Raw genomic sequence first — 25,051 nt, forward strand, 5'->3', positions numbered from 1 at the left:
TGCCTTTCCTCCCATACTTTAAAATACTGTGGTTGGAAAAAAGAGGACAGGAACCACTTCACTCATAGTATGAGACTGCATAATTGTGAGAAAGGGGAAGTGTTCGGAAATGAGAACTGACTGGCTAAGAAAATTTTTTATATCATTTCTCTGGAATCTTTGGTCTGCATTTAAAGACCTTTCCCCTTCCTTATGCAAATGTTTCATTTTCTCATTCAAAAAGTTAACAGATGAATATTTGCTGAAGAACCATTACAGTTTATTTAGATTTCCTTCCCTACAAAGCAGTTTCTACAAATCTCAGTCCCTCCCATCTCCCATTCCTTTGTTTTGTTTTTAACCTACATATTTAGAACAAAGTATCATATGTCATATGTCTTCAGAAAAACAGGCTAAATTCATAAGGTCTCATTCTTCAAAGACTCACTAGGTACACACAAATCTGATGTGGGACTTTCTGAAACTCAGTAAAAACACAACTATAGCTGGTGAGGGACACCTTCTCCGGCTGCCTCCTTCCATAAGCCTCTCCCTGGCTCTGAGAAGGGAAGGGACTAGTGCAGTGTACAAGGAATCCCTCCCAGTGCACTGCTACTCACTCCTTCAGACTTCTGACAGTAAAGGACAACGGTAAAGGGTTACTTTATTTCTGTTATTTTAATTTGATATCACCAAGTTGTTTCAATGGAAAAAGTATAACATTGTATAAACATTGGAAGAAAATTTATCTGAGGGAAATGGGTTCATTTTCCAAGTTGGCTCATCAACTGTGAAATAAAACTGAGGAAAGCAATTGGTGGCTAGGTATTAAGTTCTAGGAGAAAACTAACAATAACCTTGTAGTAGAAATGGGAACAAATTTAAAAGACAGACATTGACTAATTTTTGGAAGGCAAGAAGAGCTGAGGGTAAGAGGATTCCATTAAAGAGAAAGGAATTCTCAGCTTACTCAGACTAGAACTAGATGGAAGGAAATGAGGAAGAAAAAAAAAATACCACTGTAGTGAGCAGCTGAACCATAGTTGTAAAAGAAATTAAATGGTCTGCCTCAGATTGTGGATGTGAAAAAAAAAAAAAAAGCAAGGAATCATTTTCTCAAATGTCTCTATTTTCTCAAATCCCTTCACCAGACAAAACATCAACTGAATTTGACACCTGATCAGAAGAGCCAACATGACTGGACCAAAATCCCATGACCTTTGGTTAATGACTTGTAAAAATCCTCAGAAATACTCAATATTAAAATAAAAGTGGGATGCTTTAAAAAGTTATCTACTGATATGATATTTACATGTAAAGTGGAGGCATCCTAATCAAAGAGGGATGTTAAGATATTGTAATACCTAACTTGAAATTTTAGGAAAATCCTGACTATAAAGTAAAGGCAGATCCAGAAGTAGCTAACAATTAAGAGTAACACCAAACTTGGTGCATTTTTCAAAAGTACACTGGTGCCACCTTTTGGCCAATTGAAAATTTACAAAAAAATTTTTTTAATATTTATTTTTTAGTTATAGGTTGTCACAATATTTTATTTTTATATGGTGCCAGGGATGGAACCCAGTGCTTCACGCATGGTAGGCGAGCACTCTACCCCTGAGCCACAACCCCATCCCCCAAGATTTACAAAATTATAACCTACAATCCCATTTTAATTTCACCAAGAGAATTTAGAGACAACAATTATTTCATTCAAATAGTATATGAATAGATTTAAAACTGTTCCAATTAATACACCTCTGATTTTTAAATAATCACATTTTTAATTTTTTATAATCTGGGGGATAGGATAATACAAATAGAATTCAGTTCACAACAAACATATCACATACTCCATTAAAATAATAATTAACTTCAAAAATAATTGGGATATAAATCTTAAAATAAGTTTCTTTGCATCCTTTAATTCCTGACAACTACCACAAAACTTACATTAGGCTTTTACACTAGGGTTGGTCAACCTCAGCTCCATGGACACTGAGCTGGGTGGTTCTTCATTGTGGGAGGCTATCTTCTGCACTGTAATATTTTTAGCAGCATCCGTGATTGACACCCATTAAATGCCAGTAGCAACCTTCCCTTATCTCCTAATTCAGTAGATGACCAAAACCATCTCCATACTGCCAGATGTTACCATGGAGAAGGGGATATCTCTGTGTGCTGGTTAATGTCTGAACTTGACTGGATCATGAAGTATTCATATATTTAGTCAAACAGTATTCTGGGTGTCTGTAAGCATTTTTTTTTTTTAATTTAGGATACTGATCTCCGGTCTTTGGATGAATATTGAAATACTGGCGTGGGTCTCAAACCTGCCCAATTTTGAACTGGAACTTCTGCCATTAGCTCTACTGGTTTCAAGGCCTTTGCACCACACTAGAACTACACCATTGGCTCCCCTGTTTCTCAGTTTGCAAAATACAGATGTTGGGACTTCTCAATTCCATAAATGCATGAGCCAATTTCTTGTAACACATCTATATATCTATCTCATCTTTCTATCTCCTGTTGGTTCCTTTTCACTGGAGAATCCCATCCTGACTGACACATGGTTGAGAACCACTGATGTAGATCATGTTACTGGGGGCAAGGAGATATAATGTAAATAGGGAAGATAGGGGCAAAGAAACTTCTGGGAAATGACTAGACATTTATTACCTTTCTTTCCAGAAATGGCAGTTGGAAGGCACTTATTTGATTAGGATACCCCTTTTCTTTTACCACAGATTATGGTTGGGAAGAACAGGGTCCACTGATACTTTTTTGCATCACACCTCCAAAATGTTACCCAGCACAAAGACTACTTACCTCAATACTAGGAAGACAATATTTGGCAGGACTGCTGTAAAATAAGAACACAATCTATAAGCTGAGCTAATAAAAGGTTTTGTTTATAAATTACATTAATTTGTCTTGATAAAGTACATTGAATCTATTTTTTCTATTCCAACTGGAGAATACAAAACTTTCTAAAAGAATTTTTCTGAAGCAAATTCATAGTACATTAGTTGAAAGATTTAATCATACAATGTATTATTGATTTTAGTCTCCTGCATTTGCTATAAATTACCTATAATTTTAAGATTTCTTCAGTATGCCCTTTATTATTATGCAAACATTTATAGTTCAACTTTCTTTTAAAATATTTTATTTATATTTTGATTTGACTAAATGAGTTTTTTGGCACAAAATATAGTTGATGACACTTAATGTCAATTGCACTGGAGCAATATCTACTAGGTAATCAAGTGTGGTACAGACACATGTTGAAGCACAAAACATTTTTCCAGGTCTTGATAATAATCACAGTTTCGGATCTAAGACATCCAGGCATGGGACAGTAAAACCTTACCAGTTTTCAAAAAAAAAAAAAAAAAGTAGGTATAGCAGAGCATATTTACACATTTCACTCTTAAGATTAAAAATTAATTGTAATACAATGCCAAAGACCTACATTCAGTTTAAAACATACAAAGACACAAGTTACATTATAAAAACTCTGACATGGTCTATTTTTACCTCAATTACTACAAAAAAATAGATATTGATCATCAAGAATCTGAGTTACAACATCAAACATTTGCCTGTACAAATAAATTTTAATAGAGTTATACACTCTCCAGATTATCTTTTTCCATAATATATATTTCCTTCAGTTTTTAGTGAAAATTATTTTAATACTATTTTAAAGTAATATTAATGAAGTACCATGTAATATCCTTACTCCATTTTCTATTCCTATTTACTATTAAAATCATCTTCATCAAAAAAATGAATGGTTATTTCTTCATTGTCTTTGTTCCTTTTCCTATGTGAAAACAACACATTTGGAGAAACTTCCAATAAAGCTGAAATTGGCAAGATTTTATTCCCAATAATGCCAAAAGCCTATCTTCTTTGCTGAAGGCTAAAGAAAAATTGTTATAATTACAGTAGAATAAGAATTCAAGCAATTCTATTATTTGTAAAAAATGAGTTTTGTCAATTAATTATTGAATATTAAATAGTACACGACTGCTTCTAACATGTTCTAGAATTTATAAGCTGAAATATTGGGTAATATTTTTAGTCACAGAATAAATGTAATTTTCTCTTTATGGTTGGTTTTTAATCATTAATACTAACAGAATTTAACACAACTTTAATACAAATCCTCACAACACCCCTATGAGGTAGGTATTACTTGTACTTATTTTACAGGTAGGAAATCAGAAAGCCAGAGCAAGAAGGAACAATCTCAAAAATTACAGATCAAGAATTTTGGTTTTCTTATAAGGCAGACTACTTATTAGACATTAAGTTTTGATAATACACTCATAAGGACAAATACTGAAATTGTCTATTTTTTTCCAAGAAAAAAAACTATATGTAGAATTTGAAAAGAAGAGAAAATTTAAAGCTGACCCATGGGGAAAATGCCTAGTTAGTTTTCCAGTTTTAAGAATGATAATCATTAAGCAAACCTACATTATTAGAATACTTTCTAAAAACATAGTTCTATTTTGCAGATGATATAGTCATAACAAAAGGCTTTACATACAAGAACTTTAAAAATTTTAGTGAGGAATCATGTCTTAAAGAAAACAAAAAACCAGCCAGGCACGGTGGTGCATGCTTGTAATCACAGCTGCTCAGGAGGCTGAGGCAGGAGGATCCCAAGTTTAAAGTCAGCCTCAGCAATGGTGAGATGCTAAGCAATTCAGTGAGACCCTGTCTCTAAGAAAATACCAAATTGGGCTGGGGATGTGGCTCAGTGGTCAAGTACCCCTGAGTTCAATCCCCTGTACCAAAAAAAAAAAAAAAAAAAAAAAAAACAACTCTCAGGGCCCAGTGTTAGGCTTATGACAGTTATTTTAAAAATGCCTGATGAATGAAAAAAGAAAAAAAAGTTACTGACTCTCTGGAATTCAGCTTTTGGGATTTTTTTTTTCCCAATAAAATGAAGTCAACAACACTTTCCATACTGTAAGACAGAATATTAAAGGACCAAGGGAAAAAACAAAAAAAGAGGAAAAAAAAAAAAAAAAGGACCAAGGAAAGAGCATCTGCTTGCTTGCCATTTTTTTTTTTTTTTTTTTTTTGAGATGGGATCTTGCTATATCACACAGACAGGCTTTAAACTTGTAATGCCCCTGCTGCAGCCTTCTGAGTAATTGGGGTTAGTGGGGTTACGGTGTGTACCACAACACCCCAATGCTTTGAATTCTTAATATTAAAAAGAAAGTATAAGAACAGAAATCCAGGTGACCACTATCTTAACACTCACATAGATTTATTTGTACTTTAATTTTAAAGTATTGTCTAGCATAGCTAATCAGCTATAAGAAAACTTAATGAGAATAAAAATTTACTTTAAGAAGATCACAGAATATATCAAATAGCCCCAAATACATAGAAGATCACAGAATATATCACAAATAGCCCAAAATACATAGAAGATCACAGAATATATCACAAAAAGCCCAAAATACATAAAATCAGTGTTAATATTTGTGTTGTTCTTGTGAGTTGAAATCTTGAAGGGCAGTATAAGTTTGAGTAATTGTTTATGTGAATTAGTAGAAAAAATTTTAAGATTAGATGAAGTTCTGAATCCAAAGAGCAACACATTTGTTTTTAACAATTCCCAATACAATTGATCATATTAACAAAGAAATTTGCTCTCAGCACAGATCATTCTTGACACCAAGAGGTTTTTCTCACCTTCAGCAGAAATTCAACTGCCTTATACAATGCCTAGAAGTATTCTTCATTCAGACCTCAAGAAAAAGTTAACACTTTGTAATTTTACCTAAACTGTTTACCTAGAGAAAATCTTTGTGTTCTAATTAGGTGGATTATTCTGAGCTCACTCCTGATTGAATATCAAGATTGTTGAGTACGTCACCAAATATCCTAAGAAGTGTGCAGTTAGGAAGGAGCTTGAACCGATGTGATACTGCAATCTGTATATGGAGTAAAAATGGGAGTTCATAACCCACTTGAATCTAATGTATGAAATATGATATGTCAAGAGCTTTGTAATGTTTTGAACAACCAATAAAAAAAAAGACAAGTCATTAAAAAAAAAGATTTTTTGAATGTGGTTAAATTCCAAGTCTTACAAATCAATTTTATGAGATATATTCAAATGTCTGTAAGGCTGAAGCACGGTCGCATTTGTCTGTAGTCCTAGCTAGCTACTCAGGATGTTAAAATGGAAGGACCACTTGAGCCCAGGAAGTCAAAGCTAGCCTGGGAAACCAGAGCAAAATCCCATCTCAAAAGGAAAAAATAAAATAAAATAAAAATAAGAGTAGGAACTCTTAAATGTTCTTCAAATGTCTGTGAGGCTTAGAATTTAATAGGGCAATACACAAAAATGATGACTGTTTGGAGTCTCTTCTGTTTTTGTTTTTTAATAAATCCAGTGCTATGTTTTTTTGGGTTTTGTTGTTGTTGTTTTTGGTAGTGGTAGATGGACAGCATGCCTTTATTTTATTTGTTTATTTTTATGTGGTGCTAAGGCTCGAATCCAGTGCCTCACACATACAAGGCAAGCACTCTGCCACTGAGCCACAACCCCAGTTCTCCTTTATTATTCTTCACTATTAGTACTTGAAATTTAAATTCTTCAGAAACAATTTAAATCTATCTTTTATGGGGAAATTTGACCAGATGTTTCTCAGGTATAGAGAGCAGCAGTATCTATCACTTATTCTACAAACTTTAATTTTTCTGGGATTTTAGCTTTATATCACCATTATATAAAAGGAAACTAAGTTATTCACACAGGGAAAGCTACCATCACAGATTTTCAATGTGGTTCTAGATTACTGAATTTATCTACTTTGCTTGTTTTAGGAACAGAAAAAGTGACCATTATGCCTCTAAAAAATGTCAAGTGATTTTTAGAAAACTAACATTAACCCATGTAGTCTAGAAAATCCTGACAGAAGACAGTAGAAAGATGATTTGTATTTTATCACTTTTGTCTTTAAACTCATGTAAATGTATGTTCAGAAATATCTCAAATTGTTCTTAATGCTTGGGATGAAGGTTACAACCCCAGGGTATTAGTTAAGCATATAAAAACAGAGATTAAGGTAGATCTGCTTATGTATTTCTCTTTAAGATTATTTTTTAATCTGACTCCTTTTATTTTTTATTTTTATTTTTAGTTCTAGTTGAACACAATACCTCTATTTTATTTACTTCTATGTGGTGCTGAGGATCGAACCCAGGATCTCGCATGTGCTAGGAGAGTGGTACCGCTGAGCCACAACCCCAGCCCTCTCGACTACTCTTTTAAATGAAATATATTTTTTAAAAGAGCTATACTCAATGTTTAGTAAATAAAAGATGTTGCAAACCTAGTAAAATTTTGCTGCGTATGGTGACACACACCTGTAGTAATCCCAGCTACGTATGAAACTGAAGCAGGATCACAAGTTCAAGGCCAGCCTTGGAATCAGAGGGAGACCTTGTCTTAAAAAAAAAAAAAAGGATAGGGATGTAGTTCAGTGACAGAATGCCCTGGGTTCCATCCCCAGTACCACACACACACACACACACACACACACACACACACACACACACACACAAAGTCAGGCATGGCACACTCCTTAATCCCAGTGGCTTTCGAAGCTAAATCAGGAGGATTGCAAATTCGAGGCCAGCTTTTGCAATTTTGCAAGACCTTGTCTCAAAAAAAAGGGTTGGGAATGTGGCTCAGTGGTTAAGTGCCCCTGGGTTCAATCCCTGGTACCAAAAAAAACCAAAAATACCCAACAACAACAAAATTACTCATGATTCAGTATAGCCACGTCTTAATCCTATATACTATATATTTCAGTCATAAAGAAAAATTACATTATGTAATTTGAAGGAAAATGGATGGAGCTAGATGTCATTATGTTAAGTAAAGTCAAACTCAGAAGGTCAAGGGACCTATGTTTTCTCTCATACGCATAAGCTAGAGAAGAAAAAGGAAAAGAAAGGTTGGGGCAGATCTCATGGAAGTCAAAGGGAGATCAATAGAGGAAAAGAACTAAGGGGTGGGAGATGGTAAGGAAGTGAGGAAGTGCTGGGGAGTGATACTGGCCAAATTATATTGTTAATATGTAACAACAAATTCCATCATTACGTACAACTCTAATGCACCAATAAAAAAAGTGGGGAAAATTCTAAAAAGACAAATATATGTATTATTGATAATTATGTATTAAATTAGCTACTAATTTCCTACATGGCAGAAAATATTTTAAAATAATCCTCATAGGGACTAAATTCATATGAAACATAAGCCATGAATGATAGTTTAGAATATTATTTTTAGCAGTGCTGGGGATTGAACCTAGGGCCTTGCACATATTAGGCAAGCACTCTACCAATGAGCTATATCCCCAGCCCCTAGAATATTCTTTAAAACAGATTTCATATTCTATTTTATTTTACTGATTCTGAAACCTGGAAAAACTTAGATTCTAAGTTTCTATAAATTTCCACACTGATTTCTGATTTCTAAACTGAGATTTAATTTATGAGAAGTTCATAGGATTAACTGAAGGTTACATTTTAATAGGCATGTCTTGTAAGACCTAATATATACAACCTTAAAAACTGGATTACAAAAAAAGTCAAGCACTTGAGAAGGAAAATAATTCATAAACAAAAAATAACACATGAATTTTTTTTCAGGATTGGTATAAAAATTCTGTAGGAGGAGTTGCTATTCAACAAGGATAGTGTCAACATTTTCTTGTGTGAGCTCTGACTCTAAGGCACAAGGCAAGTCCAAGTGTTCTTGTGATAAGCAAGAACTTTTCACAGGTACATCAGACCAGTTGTCACAGTATGGCTGAAATCTCTGGGCCAATGCATTACCAAACCTTTGGCATCGGTTATATCTGTAAGATTTACCTTTGTGTGTATACATGTGTTCCAGCAATTGACTCTTTCTAAGAAATTTATGACCACAGATGGTACAACTGATTTTTCTTTTCCTTGAAAAAGAAAAATTACAGTTTAATTCTACTGGCTCTGTATCTTTGGAGATCAAAGATACTTGACTAATCTGCAAAGGCTCTGAGGTATCACGATTTGAGTGTTCAGGCGGCTGCTCATTCTCCTTGACAATAAAGGAACTGAGCCTGTGGCATTCAAGAACCTCGCTATTTTCATTAAGTGGATGTACTTCTCCAAGATCATTACTTTCCAGAATGGAAGCAGGGACACCAAATGGAAGGGATCCAGACACATGGGTATGGAGATGTTGTCTTAAGTTACTACGGGAATCAAAACGTTCCCCACAGTAATGGCATAAATGTATTTTGACACTGTTTTCTGTAAAAGAGAGACCTGTTACCTCTGATGAGGGTGAGGGGTGGCTCTGGGGGATCACAGATTCTGGATCACATCTCTCCTGCTTGATGGACACCGGGGGTTTCTGGTGCTCCTCCAAGGCCTGGGCAGCAGGATGAACTCTCTGCTGGTCTGTAGTGCCATCATCAAGCCCAATAGCAAGAGACAGCTGCAACTGAGGGTGGTCACCCTGGACAGCAGCTCTGTTTCCATTGTTATTGGAAGGAGTTTCCTTGACCTCCAGCCCTTGTTTCACAGTTGTTTTTTGGGTTGTTGAAATCTGAATGCCGTACAAGTTTGAGGACTGCACAGTCTCTGGTGAGAACACTTGATTCATTTCAGTTGCAATGTGAGAAAGGTAGTCGGCATGAAGAAATCGAATCCCTTCCTCCAAACGACTATGATCCACAATCTGTTTTGGCCCTTTCCCCGTGTACATAATATGTAACAAATAGCTGAATATGTCAGGTTGAATGTCAGTTGGTTGGATTTTTATGCATTCACTGTTGAGAGAGAGAGAGAGAGAGAGAGAGAGAGAGAGAACCATGCAAAATGAAAACACAACCTAGTTGGCCTTTCAGTTAACAGCAATCTTAGTCTAAAGCAGTTTCTTCTTACGAAGTATAAATTAATTTAGCAATCTGTCTTGATAAAACACTACAACAAAAGCCTACACTTCCTTTTACACCAATTTTATGGTCTAACAATAAGCCTTCATATATTTCATCTACTGGCTAAAGTTAGGAAATGCAGACAGATACTCTGATTAGTTGGACATTAATCAATGACTCTTAAGTGATAAATACTATACTAGATGCCAGGAGGTAGAAAAATGAAGAGTAAGATAGATGTTCTGTTCTTTTTTTTTTTTAAGAGAGAGAGAGAGAGAGAGAGAGAGAGAGAGAGAATTTTTAATATTTATTTTTTAGTTTTTGGCGGTCACAACATCTTTGTTTTGTATGTGGTGCTGAGGATCGAACCCGGGCTGCACACATGCCAGGCAAGCGCGCTACCACTTGAGCCACATCCCCAGCCCAGATGTTCTGTTCTTAAGGAATTTAACAGTCTATTGAGTATATAACCAAGAGAACTGACATAGGGACTCAGATACCTACATGCCAATGTTCACTGCAGCATTATTCAGTGTAGCCAAAAGGTGTAAACAATTGAAGTGCTCATCAAAAGATGAATAGATAAACAAAATGCAGCTTTATACTTACAACAGATTATTCGGCCATATAAAGGAATAATGTTCTGATACAGACTATTAACAAGCATGAACCCTAAAACCATTATGTTAAGTAATATTAGCCAGACTCAAAAAGACTACTATTATATGATGCCACTTACGTGAAATACCTAGAATAGGCAAATTAAACACAGAAATTGGAAGTTACAACAAGCTGTTTAGGGTGATGAAAAAGTTTTGTAAATAGCAGCAATGATTGTACAACATTGTGAATGTAATTACTACCACTGAATTGTTTAATTAAAAATGGTTAAAATGGTGGTATACATACACATAGAAGTGATATGTACCATCTCCATGCACAATAAAAATACTTTAAAATTTAAAAAAGTCTATTGAAATTGGTAATATTTAAAATGTAAATTATGTTAACCTTATTTTGGCTTCCAAAATACATTAATATTCTATTCTTTAAATCTCAAATGAACATAGGTACAATTCTGGAAAACTTTAATTAAGGTAATCCTAAATTAAGGTAATCCTAATCTGATTCTTAGATATGAATCTAGAATTTAGTTAATAGACGGAAATAACAGTAAAAAAGAGATCAGAAAATCCCTATAAAATTGGAAAAGAGACAACCTAAGGGAAACTGTTGAATATGAAGGGAAAATGGAAATCAGTCAATGGACTTACCTTTCGGAAGCAGAAGCTCACTGTCAATGCATCAGAATGCACTGGGTGTCAGTATGCTTGCAATACATTTCTTTAGTCCTGATATCTCAGGATTCCCTCTTCCTCTCTTGGTCTTCATTCTTTGTTCTGACCTAGCTACCCAATGACATGGCCTGTGGCAATTTTTTTTTAAAATACCAGTTAAGAACTCTATTAACTGAGGGGCTTCTTTAGTTGCTCAATACAGAGCAGGTTTGCAACCTTCATAATTCCTAGGTTCAGTTTAGCATTGTACCTGGCACACAACATGTACTTTAGGGGCTGAACCAATTCATGGCTCTCAGGAGACTGAAGACAAAGTGCCACTTCTAAAGCAGTGAAAGCAATCTACTGTGACACTTAGGTCAGAGAAGAAACTCCTTAGACTGGCAGAAAAAGCTGCCTGTTACTTGTTCTACACTCAAACTTGCTCTCCCTATTGTGCCATGCATTCCAATCATTCTGATCTACTCAGAATGTCTGAATGTTCATATGTATATACATATATACACACACATATACATATATGTGCATGTATGTGTGTATATGTATGTGTGTGTGTGTGTATGTATATATATATATATGTTTTCATGCTGTTTTTTCCCCCTTCTATCTGCTACATACCTCTTATAGGCCTCTCTATCTGAATAACTCCTGATCTTTCAAGATTTAGGACCTCTGTAAAGTCTCTTCACAGTACAGCTGCTGAAATACTATTTTACCTTGTACACTCTTCTATGATAGACATGGTATTATTAGTAACAACAAAGCTCTTGTTTTAAGCATTTTAATCTATATTGATCTATTTAATCTCCTCAAATACCCTAGGGGGTGATTATTCTATTCTAAAACTTTACAGGCAAGACAGAAGAGAGGTATAGAGAAGTAAATTACATTGTAATAATTTGTTTTACATGCATTATCTATAGGACTTTTTTTTTCAAGACTACGAATTTCTTGAGGGCAGGGTGTATAACTTCACTTACTGGGGTCTAGTTAAGTGCCTGGCACATAGGTACTTAATATACATAACGTGCAGGCTTGGTTTTTTTGTTTTTTGTTTTTGGTATGAGGGATTGAATACAGTGGTACTCACTTAGCTACATCTTGAGAGTTTTTTATTTCATTTAGAGATAAGGTCTCACTAAGTTGTAGAAGCTGGCTCAGTCTCTTGAGTCATTGAGATTATAGGCCTGTGCCAACACATCAACAAATAATTAATATATATTTGAATGAATGAACATTTAGATACAAATGTATAATTGAGGTTGGATTCCTAAGTATTTATGTAAGGTTCTTTAAAGAAAAACAGACTGCTGAATCACTTTTAATCTAGAATGGACTAAAATTACTCTCTATTCAGAGCTTCAAATTTGAATATCTAAATTGGGTGCAGTGGCGCATGCCTGTAATCCCAGTGACTTGGAAGGGTGAGGCAAGGTGATGCAAGTTTGAGGCCAGTCTCAGCATTTATCAAGGCCCTAAGCAATTTAGTGAGACCCCTTCTCAAAAAAATAAATAAAAAACCACTAGGATGTGGCTTAGAGGTAAAGCACTTCTGGGTTCAATCCCCAGTATCCCTCAACCCCGTAATCTGAATATCTAAATTTGTCTTGTATATAAATTCAAAAAACATAAAGGAAGTCTTTGAAAACATATTTTAAACAAAAGACCTTTGAATTGTAATATGGAGTTCATGGTAGGTAGAATTATGACACCAAAATCTTGCTATGAAAGTATCATGAAATAGAAATCAACAACTCAATGATTAAGAGCAAAGACCTGAGCAGGGCTTATGGCTCAGTGGTACAGTGCTTGCCTAGCACATGTGAGGCACTGGGTTCGATCCTCAGCACCACATAAAAAAATAAGTTATTATAAATAAGTTATTATATCCGTCTATAACTAAAAATATCTTTTAAAAAGAGAGCATAGACCTTTAGCTTCAGATCTGCACCCGAGTCTAACATATTAGCTATATAATCCTGGCTGGGCAACTCGATCTTACCAACTCAATTTGTTTCTTTTCTCTAATATAGGGGTAACTGTAGAATTACATTATAAGATTTAGCACTTCAATATGGGATAAGCCTTCAATACATTTAAGTTATAATTTCATTCTGACCTTCCACCACAGATCTACTACATATTGAGTTTAATTACTGATATATAAGACAATTATAAAATTGCTTAATATATTTGAATGAATGAACATTTAGATAAAAATGCATAATTGAGTATAATGATAGTATACTGATAAAATGATAGATGATCCAGTACCAAGAAAAAGGGGGTCTCACTATAATGATAGCACACAAAATGATAGTATAAGACATACTTTTTTCAATATTGTAATGTGAGAAATATACATAATCTTCTTCTAATATACAAAAAACACATCCTTACCTTGTTTGGTGAATAAATATCATCTTGAAATAGTTAGAAAAAGCAGCAAGCACTGCTCTATGGGCTTTGAAGTAAACATCTCCAATAGCAACTGTGCAATCACATAGAAAACCAAATTCTCGCTGCATGTTCAGCTGCTGCAGAAGGACAAGGCTATGGCTAGCAGTATCCATTGTGGCTCTGAGAAAAAGAGCAATATAAAAATATATGTTTGTATGTGTGTGTGTGTGTGTGTGTGTATGTGTTATAAAAACTGTTTACAGTTGATACAAACCTACAGAGCAGCAAGGATTCCTAAATATAAATGAAATCATAGATTTTCAATCCTGTTAATTTCACCCCAAAACTTGCTAATATTAATTTCCTCCATTATGATAACTGATATAAACTCTGTTGAACAGTAAACAAGGCCTTTGATCACCTTATAAGACGGTAGCTTGATATGAATGACGCATGAGCAAAAGGAAGTTCTGTTCTTTTCTATCTATGCAACCATAATGTTTCTAATGCTCAGTTTCCTCAATGGAAAAATGGAAATGAGATACTTATCCCTGCCTCAGAGTTAAATGAGCTAACTTACATGAAAATCATGTTGTAATAGATACTGCTATTCAAATGTTAGTTATAAATGTGAATAACATAAGGAATACTGTCTAGGGTAGAGCTGCCATTGTTCCTTATGGATCCTCTGGCACTCAGGGGACATAGCTGCCCACCTATCCTAAAATGTTTGTGGGGAATGATCAGTAACACTAAGTTTAGGAGCCCTTAAAGATGTCAGGCCACATTCTCTGATTTACATGGGAGCCCAGGAGCCCCATGAGAAAGAAACTAACTCCTGATCTCTTCTCAACTGGACTCCAACAGATAAGCATATATGCCTGAAGGTAAGAAAAGGCAGGGGTGGATGTCAGGTACAGAAGCTCATGCCTATAATTCCAGAAACTCAGATGGCTGAGGCAGAAGGATGGCAAGTATTCGGTCTACCTCAGGAACTTAGGCACTAAGAAACTTAGCAAAACCCATCTCAAAAGAAGGGTTAGTGGGGCTGGGGTTGTGGCTCAGTGGTGGCACACTTGTCTAGCATGTGTGAGGCACTGGGTTTGATCCTCAGCACCACATAAAAATAAATAAATAAAGGTATTGTGTCCATCTATAATTAAAAAAATAAAAGGGCTGGGGATGTAATTCAGTGGTAAAGAGGAGAAGAAGGAGGAGGAAGAGAAGAAGGAGGAAGAAGGAGGAGGAGGAAGAAGAAAGAAAGGCAGGATAAGACAAATGAGTCTCAAGGGACAAAGTCCTACATAAGGAAGAAATTGTAAGAAAAATTCTGGCCAAGAGGCCTACTGTGAGCATAAGGATATTCAGGAGTGCCATCATTCTAGGCATGTGGAAGGATATTCTTCACCACCTTCTCTGTTCTAGCTGTGCAGAGTGTTCTGGTACTTATAAAGGGCATCACCAGGTGACTGAGAGAACACCCTTTGAAAGAGCAGATCCTGAAAAAGAGAATGAAGTTACCTCACTAGCCAGATAGATCAAGGTCAAAGGAGGTCAATGGTGGAGGTCTGGATTAGCTGTCTGGGGACTGGCAATAGTTTGAGCATAGACAGCTGATAATCAATAATATAATAAAAATAGCTGATATTTTACCATGCTTTCTATGTGTTAGGCACCTTCCACTCATTTAATTCTTAATACAACTCTAAAAGAAATAATACTAAATGCCTCCTACAGATTAAAAAAAAAAAATCAACAGACTTGAATCACTTATCCAAGGTCATACTGCTAGTAAATGGCAGAGCAGAAGATTCAAACCCAAACTCTAGAGTCCAAATTTCCTTCCTCCCCACCTCCCAGAGTGAATATGACCTACAAACTGGAAGAGCCAAGAAAACACAAGGATTACACATAAAAACACCCCTATGAAGCCTTTGGAGTATTTGGAAAAGAGGAATCAGAGAGAAAATCGAATTTTCTGCTGGTTAAGCAGATGTGATACAGTAAAATTAATGCTTAATCTTATTAGTAAAATAAAATCTAGCATAGTGTAAAATGTATACAGAAAACTATTTATATAAAAGGAATGGATGGTAATTTTATTTATTTTTGTGGGGAGGGGTACAAGGGGTTGAACTCAGGGGCACTCAACCACTGAGCCACATCCCTAGCCCTTTTTTGTATTTTATTTAGATACAGGGTCTCATTGAGTTGCTTCGCACCTTGCTGTTGCTGAAGCTTGCTTTGAACTAGTGATCCTCCTGCCTTAGCCTCACCAGCTGCTGGTTATTTGAAAAAGTGGGAGAAAGATTTATTTATACACAAGTTTGGACTCCAGAAATTTGAGCTCTAGAGATTGGGTTTGAATCCTCTGACACTTATTAGCATTATGGCCCTGTGTAAATGACTTACTTAACTCTGTATTGATTCAGCTTTTTATCTGTAAGAGGATTTAATATTTTTTCTTTTATACATGTCTACTACACATCTCTGGGAAGGTTCCAAGAAACCAGTAAAATGTTTACTTCTGGGAGAGAAACTAAGGAGTAGGGGAAGTCAAGGATGGATAGGGAACTATAAGATCTGAACTTAAAATAATATATTTCAGATGGACAAGTAGATACAGAGGGAAAAAAAAAACTACCCACCTACTGCAAAACACAGAAAATAAACATCACGGGGGCACTGGGTTGTGGCTCAGCGGTATAGTGCATGCCTAGCACGTGCGAGGCCCTGGATTCGATCTTCAGCACCACATAAAAATAAATAAAATAAAGATATTGTGTCCAACTACAACTAAAAATTAAATATTTAAAAAATAATAAATAAACTAAATATCACAAGCACAGTAGATACTCCTTGGCATCTCTCCCTCAGTCTGTCCCCCCATCTTCCTTGCCTCTAAAGATAACCACGATCTTGAACTTGGTGTTTACAGCTCTCTTGCACATTTCCATTCTTTAACAAGGTATACTGTTGCTTTGCAAGTTTTAAAATTTTATATAAATAATATTGTTCTTTAGGAATACTGTAACTTGATTCTTTTGACTCCACATTCATGTATTACTTTTGGTGTGTGGGGGGTGGTTACTTGGTATTTAAGGGGCAGTTTACCACTGAGCTATATACCCAACCCTTTTTATTTTGAGACAGGGTCTCACAACGTTGCTTAGGGCATTGCTCAATTGCTGAAACTGGGCTCAAATTTGTGATCCTCATGTCTCAGTCTCCCAGATTGTTGAGATTATAGGTGTGTGACACCAGGCATTACTTTTAAACCCTATTTATTCAAACATGTGCCCATTTATCCCCCAATTAAAACAAAACCTCTTAACCCTTGCCATTTCTTTTTCTTTCTTTCTTTCTTTCTTTCTCTCTCTCTCTTTTTTTTTTTTTTGGTGGTGCTGGGGATTGAACCCAGGGCCTTATTCATGCAAGGCAAGCATTCTACCAACTAAGCTATACCCTTAGCCCGCATATCATTTTTAAAACACCTTAAGCATCAACAAGGTAACAGAAAATACAGAAGTTTAACTCAATCCTCTAAAATATAAACAAAAATTTAAATTGTAGGTACTGTTCCAAGAAGTTATTTCACCAAAAACCACTACTTGTATTTCTCACATTTTCCCAATTTCAAAATACCATCAGGGAGATTTAAAAAAATAAACAAATAAAAATCTTTATTAGAGCCGGGCACGGTAGCTTATTCCTGTAATCCTAGCAGCATGGGAGGATCCAGAGTTCAAAGCCAGCCTCAGCAACCGTGAGGCACTAAGCAACTCAGTGAGACCCAGTCTAAATAAAACACAAAATTGGGCTGGATATGTGACTCAATCCCCAGTACTGCCCCCACAAAAAACACTATTAGAAATTTTATTATGTGAAAATCATTGAAATGTCTCAAATTGAAATACCTTAAGCCAGACTTACAAACTGCTTTAGAAAAAAAAAAAGCCTCAGATCCTAAACATTTTCCTCTCTCTCTCTCTCTCTCTCTCTCTCTCTCTCTATATATATATATATATATATATATATATAAAATGCATTAATGTAATGAACTATTGAACCATATGGAAATGAGGAATACTACACTAAAAAGCCGCAAATACAAATATCTTGTTTAATAGTCCGAGTAACATTTACTCATTACTCTTAATTTACTCAACAAATACTCTTGAAGAAAAGCCTAATAGAGAAAAAATATTTGAAAGCATGTACTGTTCAAGACCTGGAGACAAAAAAAAACCCATTAAGTGGTGCCATCAGAACAGTTCAGAAAACATGCTATGAACATGCTTTGAGGGGGAGATAAGTACAGGTAACTTAATGGAAAACAAGGCACGAGAACTGGTCTTACATAAATAGGGAAAATAATGATGATGATGATGATGATAATTATAATGATAAAAATTACTGGGAAGGCTGAACACAGTGGCACATGCCTCTAATCCCAGTGACTCAGGAGGCTGACTCAGGAGGATCACAAGTTCAAGGTCAGGCTCTGACCACTCAGGGGAGCCCTAAGCAACTTAAGGAGAACCTGCATCAAAATAAAAAATAAAAAGGGCTTCCTCAGCCCTTTCATAGCTTAGTGATAAAGTACCCTGGGTTCAATCCCCAGTATCAAAAAAGAAAAAAAAAATACTGAGAGGTATATGAATAATTATATAACAGAAGAATTCATTTGGCATAGAACAAACAAAAGGAAATAAGAAAGAGGGGGTCAGTTCACAGAGGAGACTGAATATAAGTTACCCCAGTTGTGTTTGCAATAAGCTAAGATGTTTGAGTGAGAACAGTATGATCAGTTACTTATTCTGCAGGAAGAATAGCACAGTAGTGAAAGCTTAGATTCTAGAAAGCCAGTTTAAAACTCCAGCTTGGCTAGCTTACTAAACTGTGATTTTTAACAATATACTCAGCACTCTGGGTCTCAGTTTTCACTCATAAAATACAGATGACAGGATTTATTTCACAGGTGTTATATTAATTTTTTAATTAAAAAAATTTGTTGTAGATGGACATAATACCATTTATTTTTTTATATGTAGTGCTAAGGATCAAACCCAGTGCCTCATGTGTGCCAGGCAAGCTGAGCCACAACCCCAGCCCACTCAGTGAGATTTTAAGATTTCAGATACTATATTTTCAGGTCTCACATTTTCATTTCATTCCTTTTTTGGAAGTTTCTTATTTCTCTGCTGAGATTTCCTATTTTTTACAACCTTACTTAGCTTCATATCCTTAACCATGGTTATAATATCCGTTTTAAATCTTCTCTGCAATCTAGCTTTGGGTTGCTGTGGGGGTCCATTGATTAGGGTGATGGTTCCCTGTTGTTTTCTTTCCCATGTGTAGTCATTTTAGATCATATGCTAAAAATTGTGATTAATATAAGAGATTCTCAGAATCTGTCACATTCCTCAAAGAGTGCTACTTTTGTAGACAATTAACTTGGTTGGAACTAAACTCCATGTGTGGCCTCCCCAACGTTGGGCAACAGTTGAAAATACCTGTTTAGATTTTTTAGCCTTATGTGTGCTGTTTGGAAGGTATTCTATACATGTACATATCAGGAATGGGCAAGAGATTCAACCCTGAATCAGCAAAGAATATATATACACAGCAAGTATATATACAGCAAGTTTATATTTAGCATTTATGATTCCACCACCCCAATATCCTCTCTAGGATTTCTCCTTCACTTTCCAGATACACCGACATTCTGAACTCTAGCCTCTTCCTTAAGCAAGAGTACAGGTTTGTTACCCCAGTTTTAGCCATTCCCTTGTGTCACCAACTGGAGCCTACCCTCATGCTAAAAACTCATTAAAGTATAAACTTACCCACTGGTATTTCCCTCTTCCAGTTGCAAATTTTACTCTCGTTTTTGTAACTATTAAATGTCATCTGGTAATTAAAAAAAAGGTTCCCCTAGTTTTTAATCTGCAGAACTGTCCCAACAGGAACAAATTAGCCATTACTCTTTATCAGCTGCTCTAAAAATTCTGATCTCAACGTATATTTAAACACTTTAAAAAAAAGGGACTAATGGTTATGAAGATATTATTTATGTGGATAATATTTATCCATATTTACCATGTTAGAAATTAAAAGTACAGGGGCTAGAGTTGTATTTCATGGTAAAGCATTTGCCTCACATGTGTGAGGCACTGAGTTCGATCCTCAGCACCACATAAAAATAAATAAATAAAATAAAGATATTGTGTCCACCTACAACTTAAAAAAATAAGAAATTAAAAGTATAAAATGTTTAAATGAGCTGGGTACAGTGGCGCATACCTGTAATCCCAGTGGCTCAGGAGGCTGAGGCAGGAGGATTGCAAGTTCAAAGCCAGCCTCAGCTACTTAGCAAGGAACTTAGCAACTCAGCAAGACCCCACCTCTAAATAAAATACAAAAAAGGGCTGGGGATGTGGCTTACTGGTTGAGCACGCCTGGGTTCAATCCTCAGTACCAAAAAAAAAATACAGCTGGAGCTGGGTCCAATGGCACATGCCTATAATTCCACTGACTTGGGAGACTGAGGCAAGAGGATCACAAGTTCAAAGCCAGCCTCAGCAACTTCATGATGACCTAAGCAACTTATTGGCTTCTGCATTCAATGGGTTGCTGTGTGTTGTTTTGGTTCAAGTATACTGAAAATCTTGCCAAAGGAAGATACTTGTAGATCCAATGAAAGGGTTTCAGAATCACCAAGGGTCTTTGGACTACACTTTGAGAACTACTAACCTACACTTTTTTTTTTTTTTAAACCCCATGAGGTAGTAGAACAGGTATTATCAGCTCCAATTTTTAACTGAGAAACTTTAAAATCAGAAAAGGCAGGAAAGGTACACAAAGTCAGAAAACTAGCTGTTAAGTAAGGCTAATGGTAGTTCAAGTTCTGACTTTTTAAATCCAGTGCCTTTTCTCCAAACCCCCATCTAGAACTTTAAAACATTTAGATTGATAGTAGATCTTTCCATTATGTTGAAATATAATTGCAAATTGCAAACAGAGGTAAATTCTCCAAGTTTATAAAATGAAATAAATTCAGAACTGTTAAAAAGATAAGATACACACACACATATACATACATATACCTCACACACAAAACAGATTCATACAAGCTTGCTTGCATAATAAAAGACATTTAATATTTTAAGGCAGCATATTTTATATCTGTCAAAGTGCCAATCCACTGCAAAGTTATTACAATATTTTCTAATACACACCCTTCGATGTACTCTACCACTGATTTATACTCTAGCCCTAGCTGAGTTTGTTTTTTTCCATTTTGTATTGGAGATTGCATACTGAGCAAGCACTCTACCCCAGCCCTTTTTTAAGTTTTTCTTTTGAGACAAGGCCTTATGAAATCCTAGGCTTATTTTCAATTTTCAACCCTCCTGCCTCAGCCTCCTAAATAGCTGGAACTACAGACATGCACATCATGTATGATCCTAGTCAAGCATTTTTTATTTTTAGTAATATTTTTGGTTGCTGATAAACTTTTATTTCATTTATTTGTATGTGGTGCTGAGAATCAAACCCAGTGCCTCACACATGCCAGGCAAGTGCATTACCGCTGAGCCCCAGCCCCAGCCTTTTTATATAGACTTTGTTCATCATTTCTTTGTCATCCATTTTACTTTCTGATATGCAAAATAATCAGTTTCCCAAGCAAACAGAAAATCTTAGAAGCTGCATTTAAGAATTTTTGGTGGAAGTTTTAAGATGGCAGAAAGGATGCAAAAAAGTTATCCTTTTATTATATCTGTAAATACTAGAAACAATAAGAGTGTTTCATTTTAAAGCTTTATATGCTGGACAAAGCAGCCCACGCCTGTAATCCCAGCGATTTGTTAAGGCAGGGGAACGCAAATTGGAGGCCAGCCTTAGCAACTTAGCAAGACCCTCTCTCAAGATAAAAAGTGAAAAGGGATGGGGATGTAGCTCAACAGTAAAGTGCTCCTTGGTTCAGTCTCCAGTACTGCAAAATAAATAAATAAATCAAGCTTTGTTATCAAAGTAATAAAATAACAGGATTAACATGATATTTAAGAGACTATAAAAACTTTTTTTAGTTTCCAAACTGTAGTTAAATCAGGATTAGTTCAAACTAAGTAAGATAAGGAAGTTTAATACCATATGTTTGTTTAATTAAAAGTTAACTTGAGGGCTGGGCATGTGGCTCAAGCGGTAGCGCGCTTGCCTGGCATGCGTGCGGCCTGGGTTCGATCCTCAGCACCACAAACCAACAAAGATGTTGTGTTGGCCGAGAACTAAAAAATAAATATTAAAAAAAATTCTCTCTCTCTCTCTCCTCTCTCACTCTCTCTTAAAAAAAAAGTTAACTTGAGGGCTGAGGTTGTGGCTCAATGGTACAGCGCTTGCCTAGCATGTATGAGGCACTGGACTGTATCCTTAGCACCACATAAAAATAAATAAATAAATAAATAAAGGCATTGTGTCCATCTATAACATACAAGTTGGCTTGATGTAAATTTTTTCTATTTAGAAAAATATATTTTATTAGTTAGACTGCACTCTCATCTCTATAGTAGCCAGAATGAGATCCCAGACCGTACAACTCCTATTTCTCCAGGCTGTACAATCCTTAATAAGAAAGGAAAAAAGGATTAGGACATCTATTTCTGAAAGAAAATAGTCTTGGACTGGGGATGTGGCTCAAGCAGTAGCGTGCTCGCCTGGCATGCGTGCAGCCCGGGTTCGATCCTCAGCACCACATACCAACAAAGATGTTGTGTCCGCCGAGAACTAAAAAATAAATATTAAAAAATTCTCTCTCTCTCTCTCTCTCTCTCTCCCCCTCGCTCTCCTCTCTCACTCTTTAAAAAAAAAAAAAAAGAAAGAAAATAGTCTTACTTCTCCTGTAGGTCTCTATCACTGAGACTTTACCATAAGCATTAAGACAAGAAGACAGAAAGTTGGCAGAGAAATGTTCGCAGTTTTTTTGAACTCCTTACTTATGGCTATAAATACAAATGTAAAAACAAAATATTCCAAGTGCTACGTGACAAAATACTTTCTACAACGATTTTAACTTTTTAATACAACTTTTAAGATGATTGCAGAGGTATGACATTTGATTACCCAGAAAAATCAAAGAATAGGGCTGGGGGTGTGGCTCAGTGGTATACTGCTTGCTTAACACCCACAAGGCCATGTTCAATCCCCAGCACTGAACAAAAGAAAAGGTATGGAAATTAGAAATTATTTTATCCTGAAAAAATGGATGTTATCACTAACTATAAAATTTTCTATGTAAAGTTGACTAATGCCAGAGACCCATCCCAGGCCACCCAAACAATTCCTGGTGAGGCATAGGTCCTTTCTTTTAAAAGAAGCTCCCAGGAATCTTTCATATGACACCACAATTAACAACCATTGCCTTGGAAGAGCACAGAACCAAGGAAGTACTTCATACTCTAAAATTACATGTTATTAGGAGACTAACAAAATCTTATTTACTTTCTAGATTATAGTAACTCTGGATTAATTCAAACTAAGTAAAATGGAACAATTTTATACTAGTTATTTATAAGTAGTAATGTTAAGTTTAAAGTATGGGAATGATATTGTGTATATTAAATGAACCATAATTCCAGTTGCAACTTTTTTTAAAAATTGGCCAAAATAAGAAACAAAAGGCTCTGAAACTAGTAAGGTGATTAGGGATGGGAAAGAGGAAGAATACATTATTTTCTGATATCTTTAAAAAAAAAAAAAAGTATTTAGAAAACCAGGCCTGGTGCACACAGAGCCTTGGGAGGCTGAAGCAGGAAGATGCAAGTTTGACATTAGCCTCAGCAATTCAGCAAGACCCTGCCCCAAAACAAAAAAACAAAAAGGGTTGGGGATGTAGCTTTCCCGTATCAAGAAGGGGAAAAAAAAAACACTAGAAATTTCTCATATTCCATTATATTTACTTTCATAATATGTAAAAATGATACAGAAATTTCAAATCTGAAAATGTTTGATGAAATTCTGCATAAATTCTTGATATTGGCTTATGAAATCCACAGAGAATGTTAAAGAGGAGAAATAGACATTGTTGATGATAAAGAAACAGCAGTTATTCTCTAGAAACCTTTAACAGAATGGGCAAATGTCAGTTTGGGGCCTCCTGCCAGTTGGCAGACACAGCCAGGCTTCTCCACCTCTAACCCCCATCTAAACAACATTGTGGGATGCCTGATAAGCCACAGCATTAGGCCAACAACAATGCTAACAGCAGTGAGTACAAACTGCTAATGGACCTTTACAAAAAAAAAAAAAAAAATCAGAACCCTGTGAAGAAAAAGATTCTTTTTAGTCCATTAAAAAGAAAAGGAAAAAAAACCCAAAAAACAAAAAAACATAAAAACTGAATTTCTGACAGGGAAAAAAAAAAGTTCCTCAAAGAATCAGAGAAAGTTGAAAAGGACAATGCTAGTATAGACCTAGAATACAGTAAGACAAGAGTGATTATAACTTCTGAATATAAGTGAAACAAAACTTTCTTTGCCAAGGAATTACAGTTCCATGAACATATAATCCACATAACCATGAAATTCTTTGCTATTATTGCCTAGAGTTTTCCAGAAGAAATAAAACATCCATGTATAATTGATTTGTAACTAGGGAAAAACTGAATTAGAAAAATTTCAAAAATAACTGACTTAACACTATAAACACTTTTCCTCCAAATAAAGAAAAAAATAAAATTCCTAATAAAAAAGGAAAGCAGAATGTAAGTAAAATCAATTAATAATCCTGAAACTGCTTGCTTCTAACACCACTTCTTCCTCCACTCTCCCTAAGCAGGTTTTTTTTTTTCTTTTTTTAAGAGAGAGAGAGAATTTTATTTATTTTTTAGTTTTTCAGCAGACACAACATCTTTGTTTGTATGTGGTGCTGAGGATCAAACCTGGGCTGCACGCATGCCAGGCGAGCGCACTACCACTTGAGCCACATCCCCAGCCCCCCTAAGCAGGTTTAAGAAGCAACATCCTTCCTTTTCTAGGAAGAATAAATACTATCCAGATTATTTCCCACAGCTATTATTACTATACTACTATACTACTATACGTAAGGCTGTATGTTAGTGCTCCCCAGTCTCTCTCTTAACCCTGTGACTAATGTTTATTATTTTCATTTCCATTTTTGAGATGAGGAAAAAATTTAAACTTAGGATACATAACTAGCAAGTAGTATAACATGGGGATCAAAAAAGGCAGGTCTTGATGTTCAGTGGTAAAGCGCTTGCTTAGCATGTGTGAAGCACCGGGTTCCATCCTCAGCACCACCACATTAAAAAAAAAAAAAGTTAAAAAACAAAACAAAACAAACAAACAAACAAAACAACTAGCAGGTCTCACTCCATAGCTT

The 25,051-nt window shown here is 35.5% G+C and overlaps 1 protein-coding gene across 17 annotated transcripts in view; it reads right to left on the reverse strand.

The window, feature by feature from the left end:
- Zbtb25 (zinc finger and BTB domain containing 25) overlaps window positions 1-25,051 on the reverse strand; it is a 79,200-nt gene that overhangs the window by 50,812 nt on the left and 3,337 nt on the right. For 5 of the 17 annotated variants that reach the window (XM_040276401.2, XM_005322788.2, XM_021724785.3 and 2 more), the window contains 2 exons: window positions 13,652-13,831; window positions 3,132-9,845 (listed from right to left, as the gene is read on the reverse strand). In XM_040276401.2, the coding sequence (XP_040132335.2) occupies window positions 8,711-9,845; window positions 13,652-13,824 (1,308 nt within the window). In that variant the 5' untranslated portion in view covers window positions 13,825-13,831 and the 3' untranslated portion in view covers window positions 3,132-8,710. Of the gene's footprint in view, window positions 1-2,808; window positions 2,843-3,131; window positions 9,846-13,651; window positions 13,832-15,062; window positions 15,151-16,299; window positions 16,396-25,051 lie in introns of those variants that run through there. The other 12 variants (XM_078050050.1, XM_078050047.1, XM_078050049.1 and 9 more) reach the window with 5 other exon arrangements.

This window comes from Ictidomys tridecemlineatus, chromosome 5 (assembly GCF_052094955.1).
Source record: "Ictidomys tridecemlineatus isolate mIctTri1 chromosome 5, mIctTri1.hap1, whole genome shotgun sequence".
Taxonomy (NCBI): domain Eukaryota; kingdom Metazoa; phylum Chordata; class Mammalia; order Rodentia; family Sciuridae; genus Ictidomys; species Ictidomys tridecemlineatus.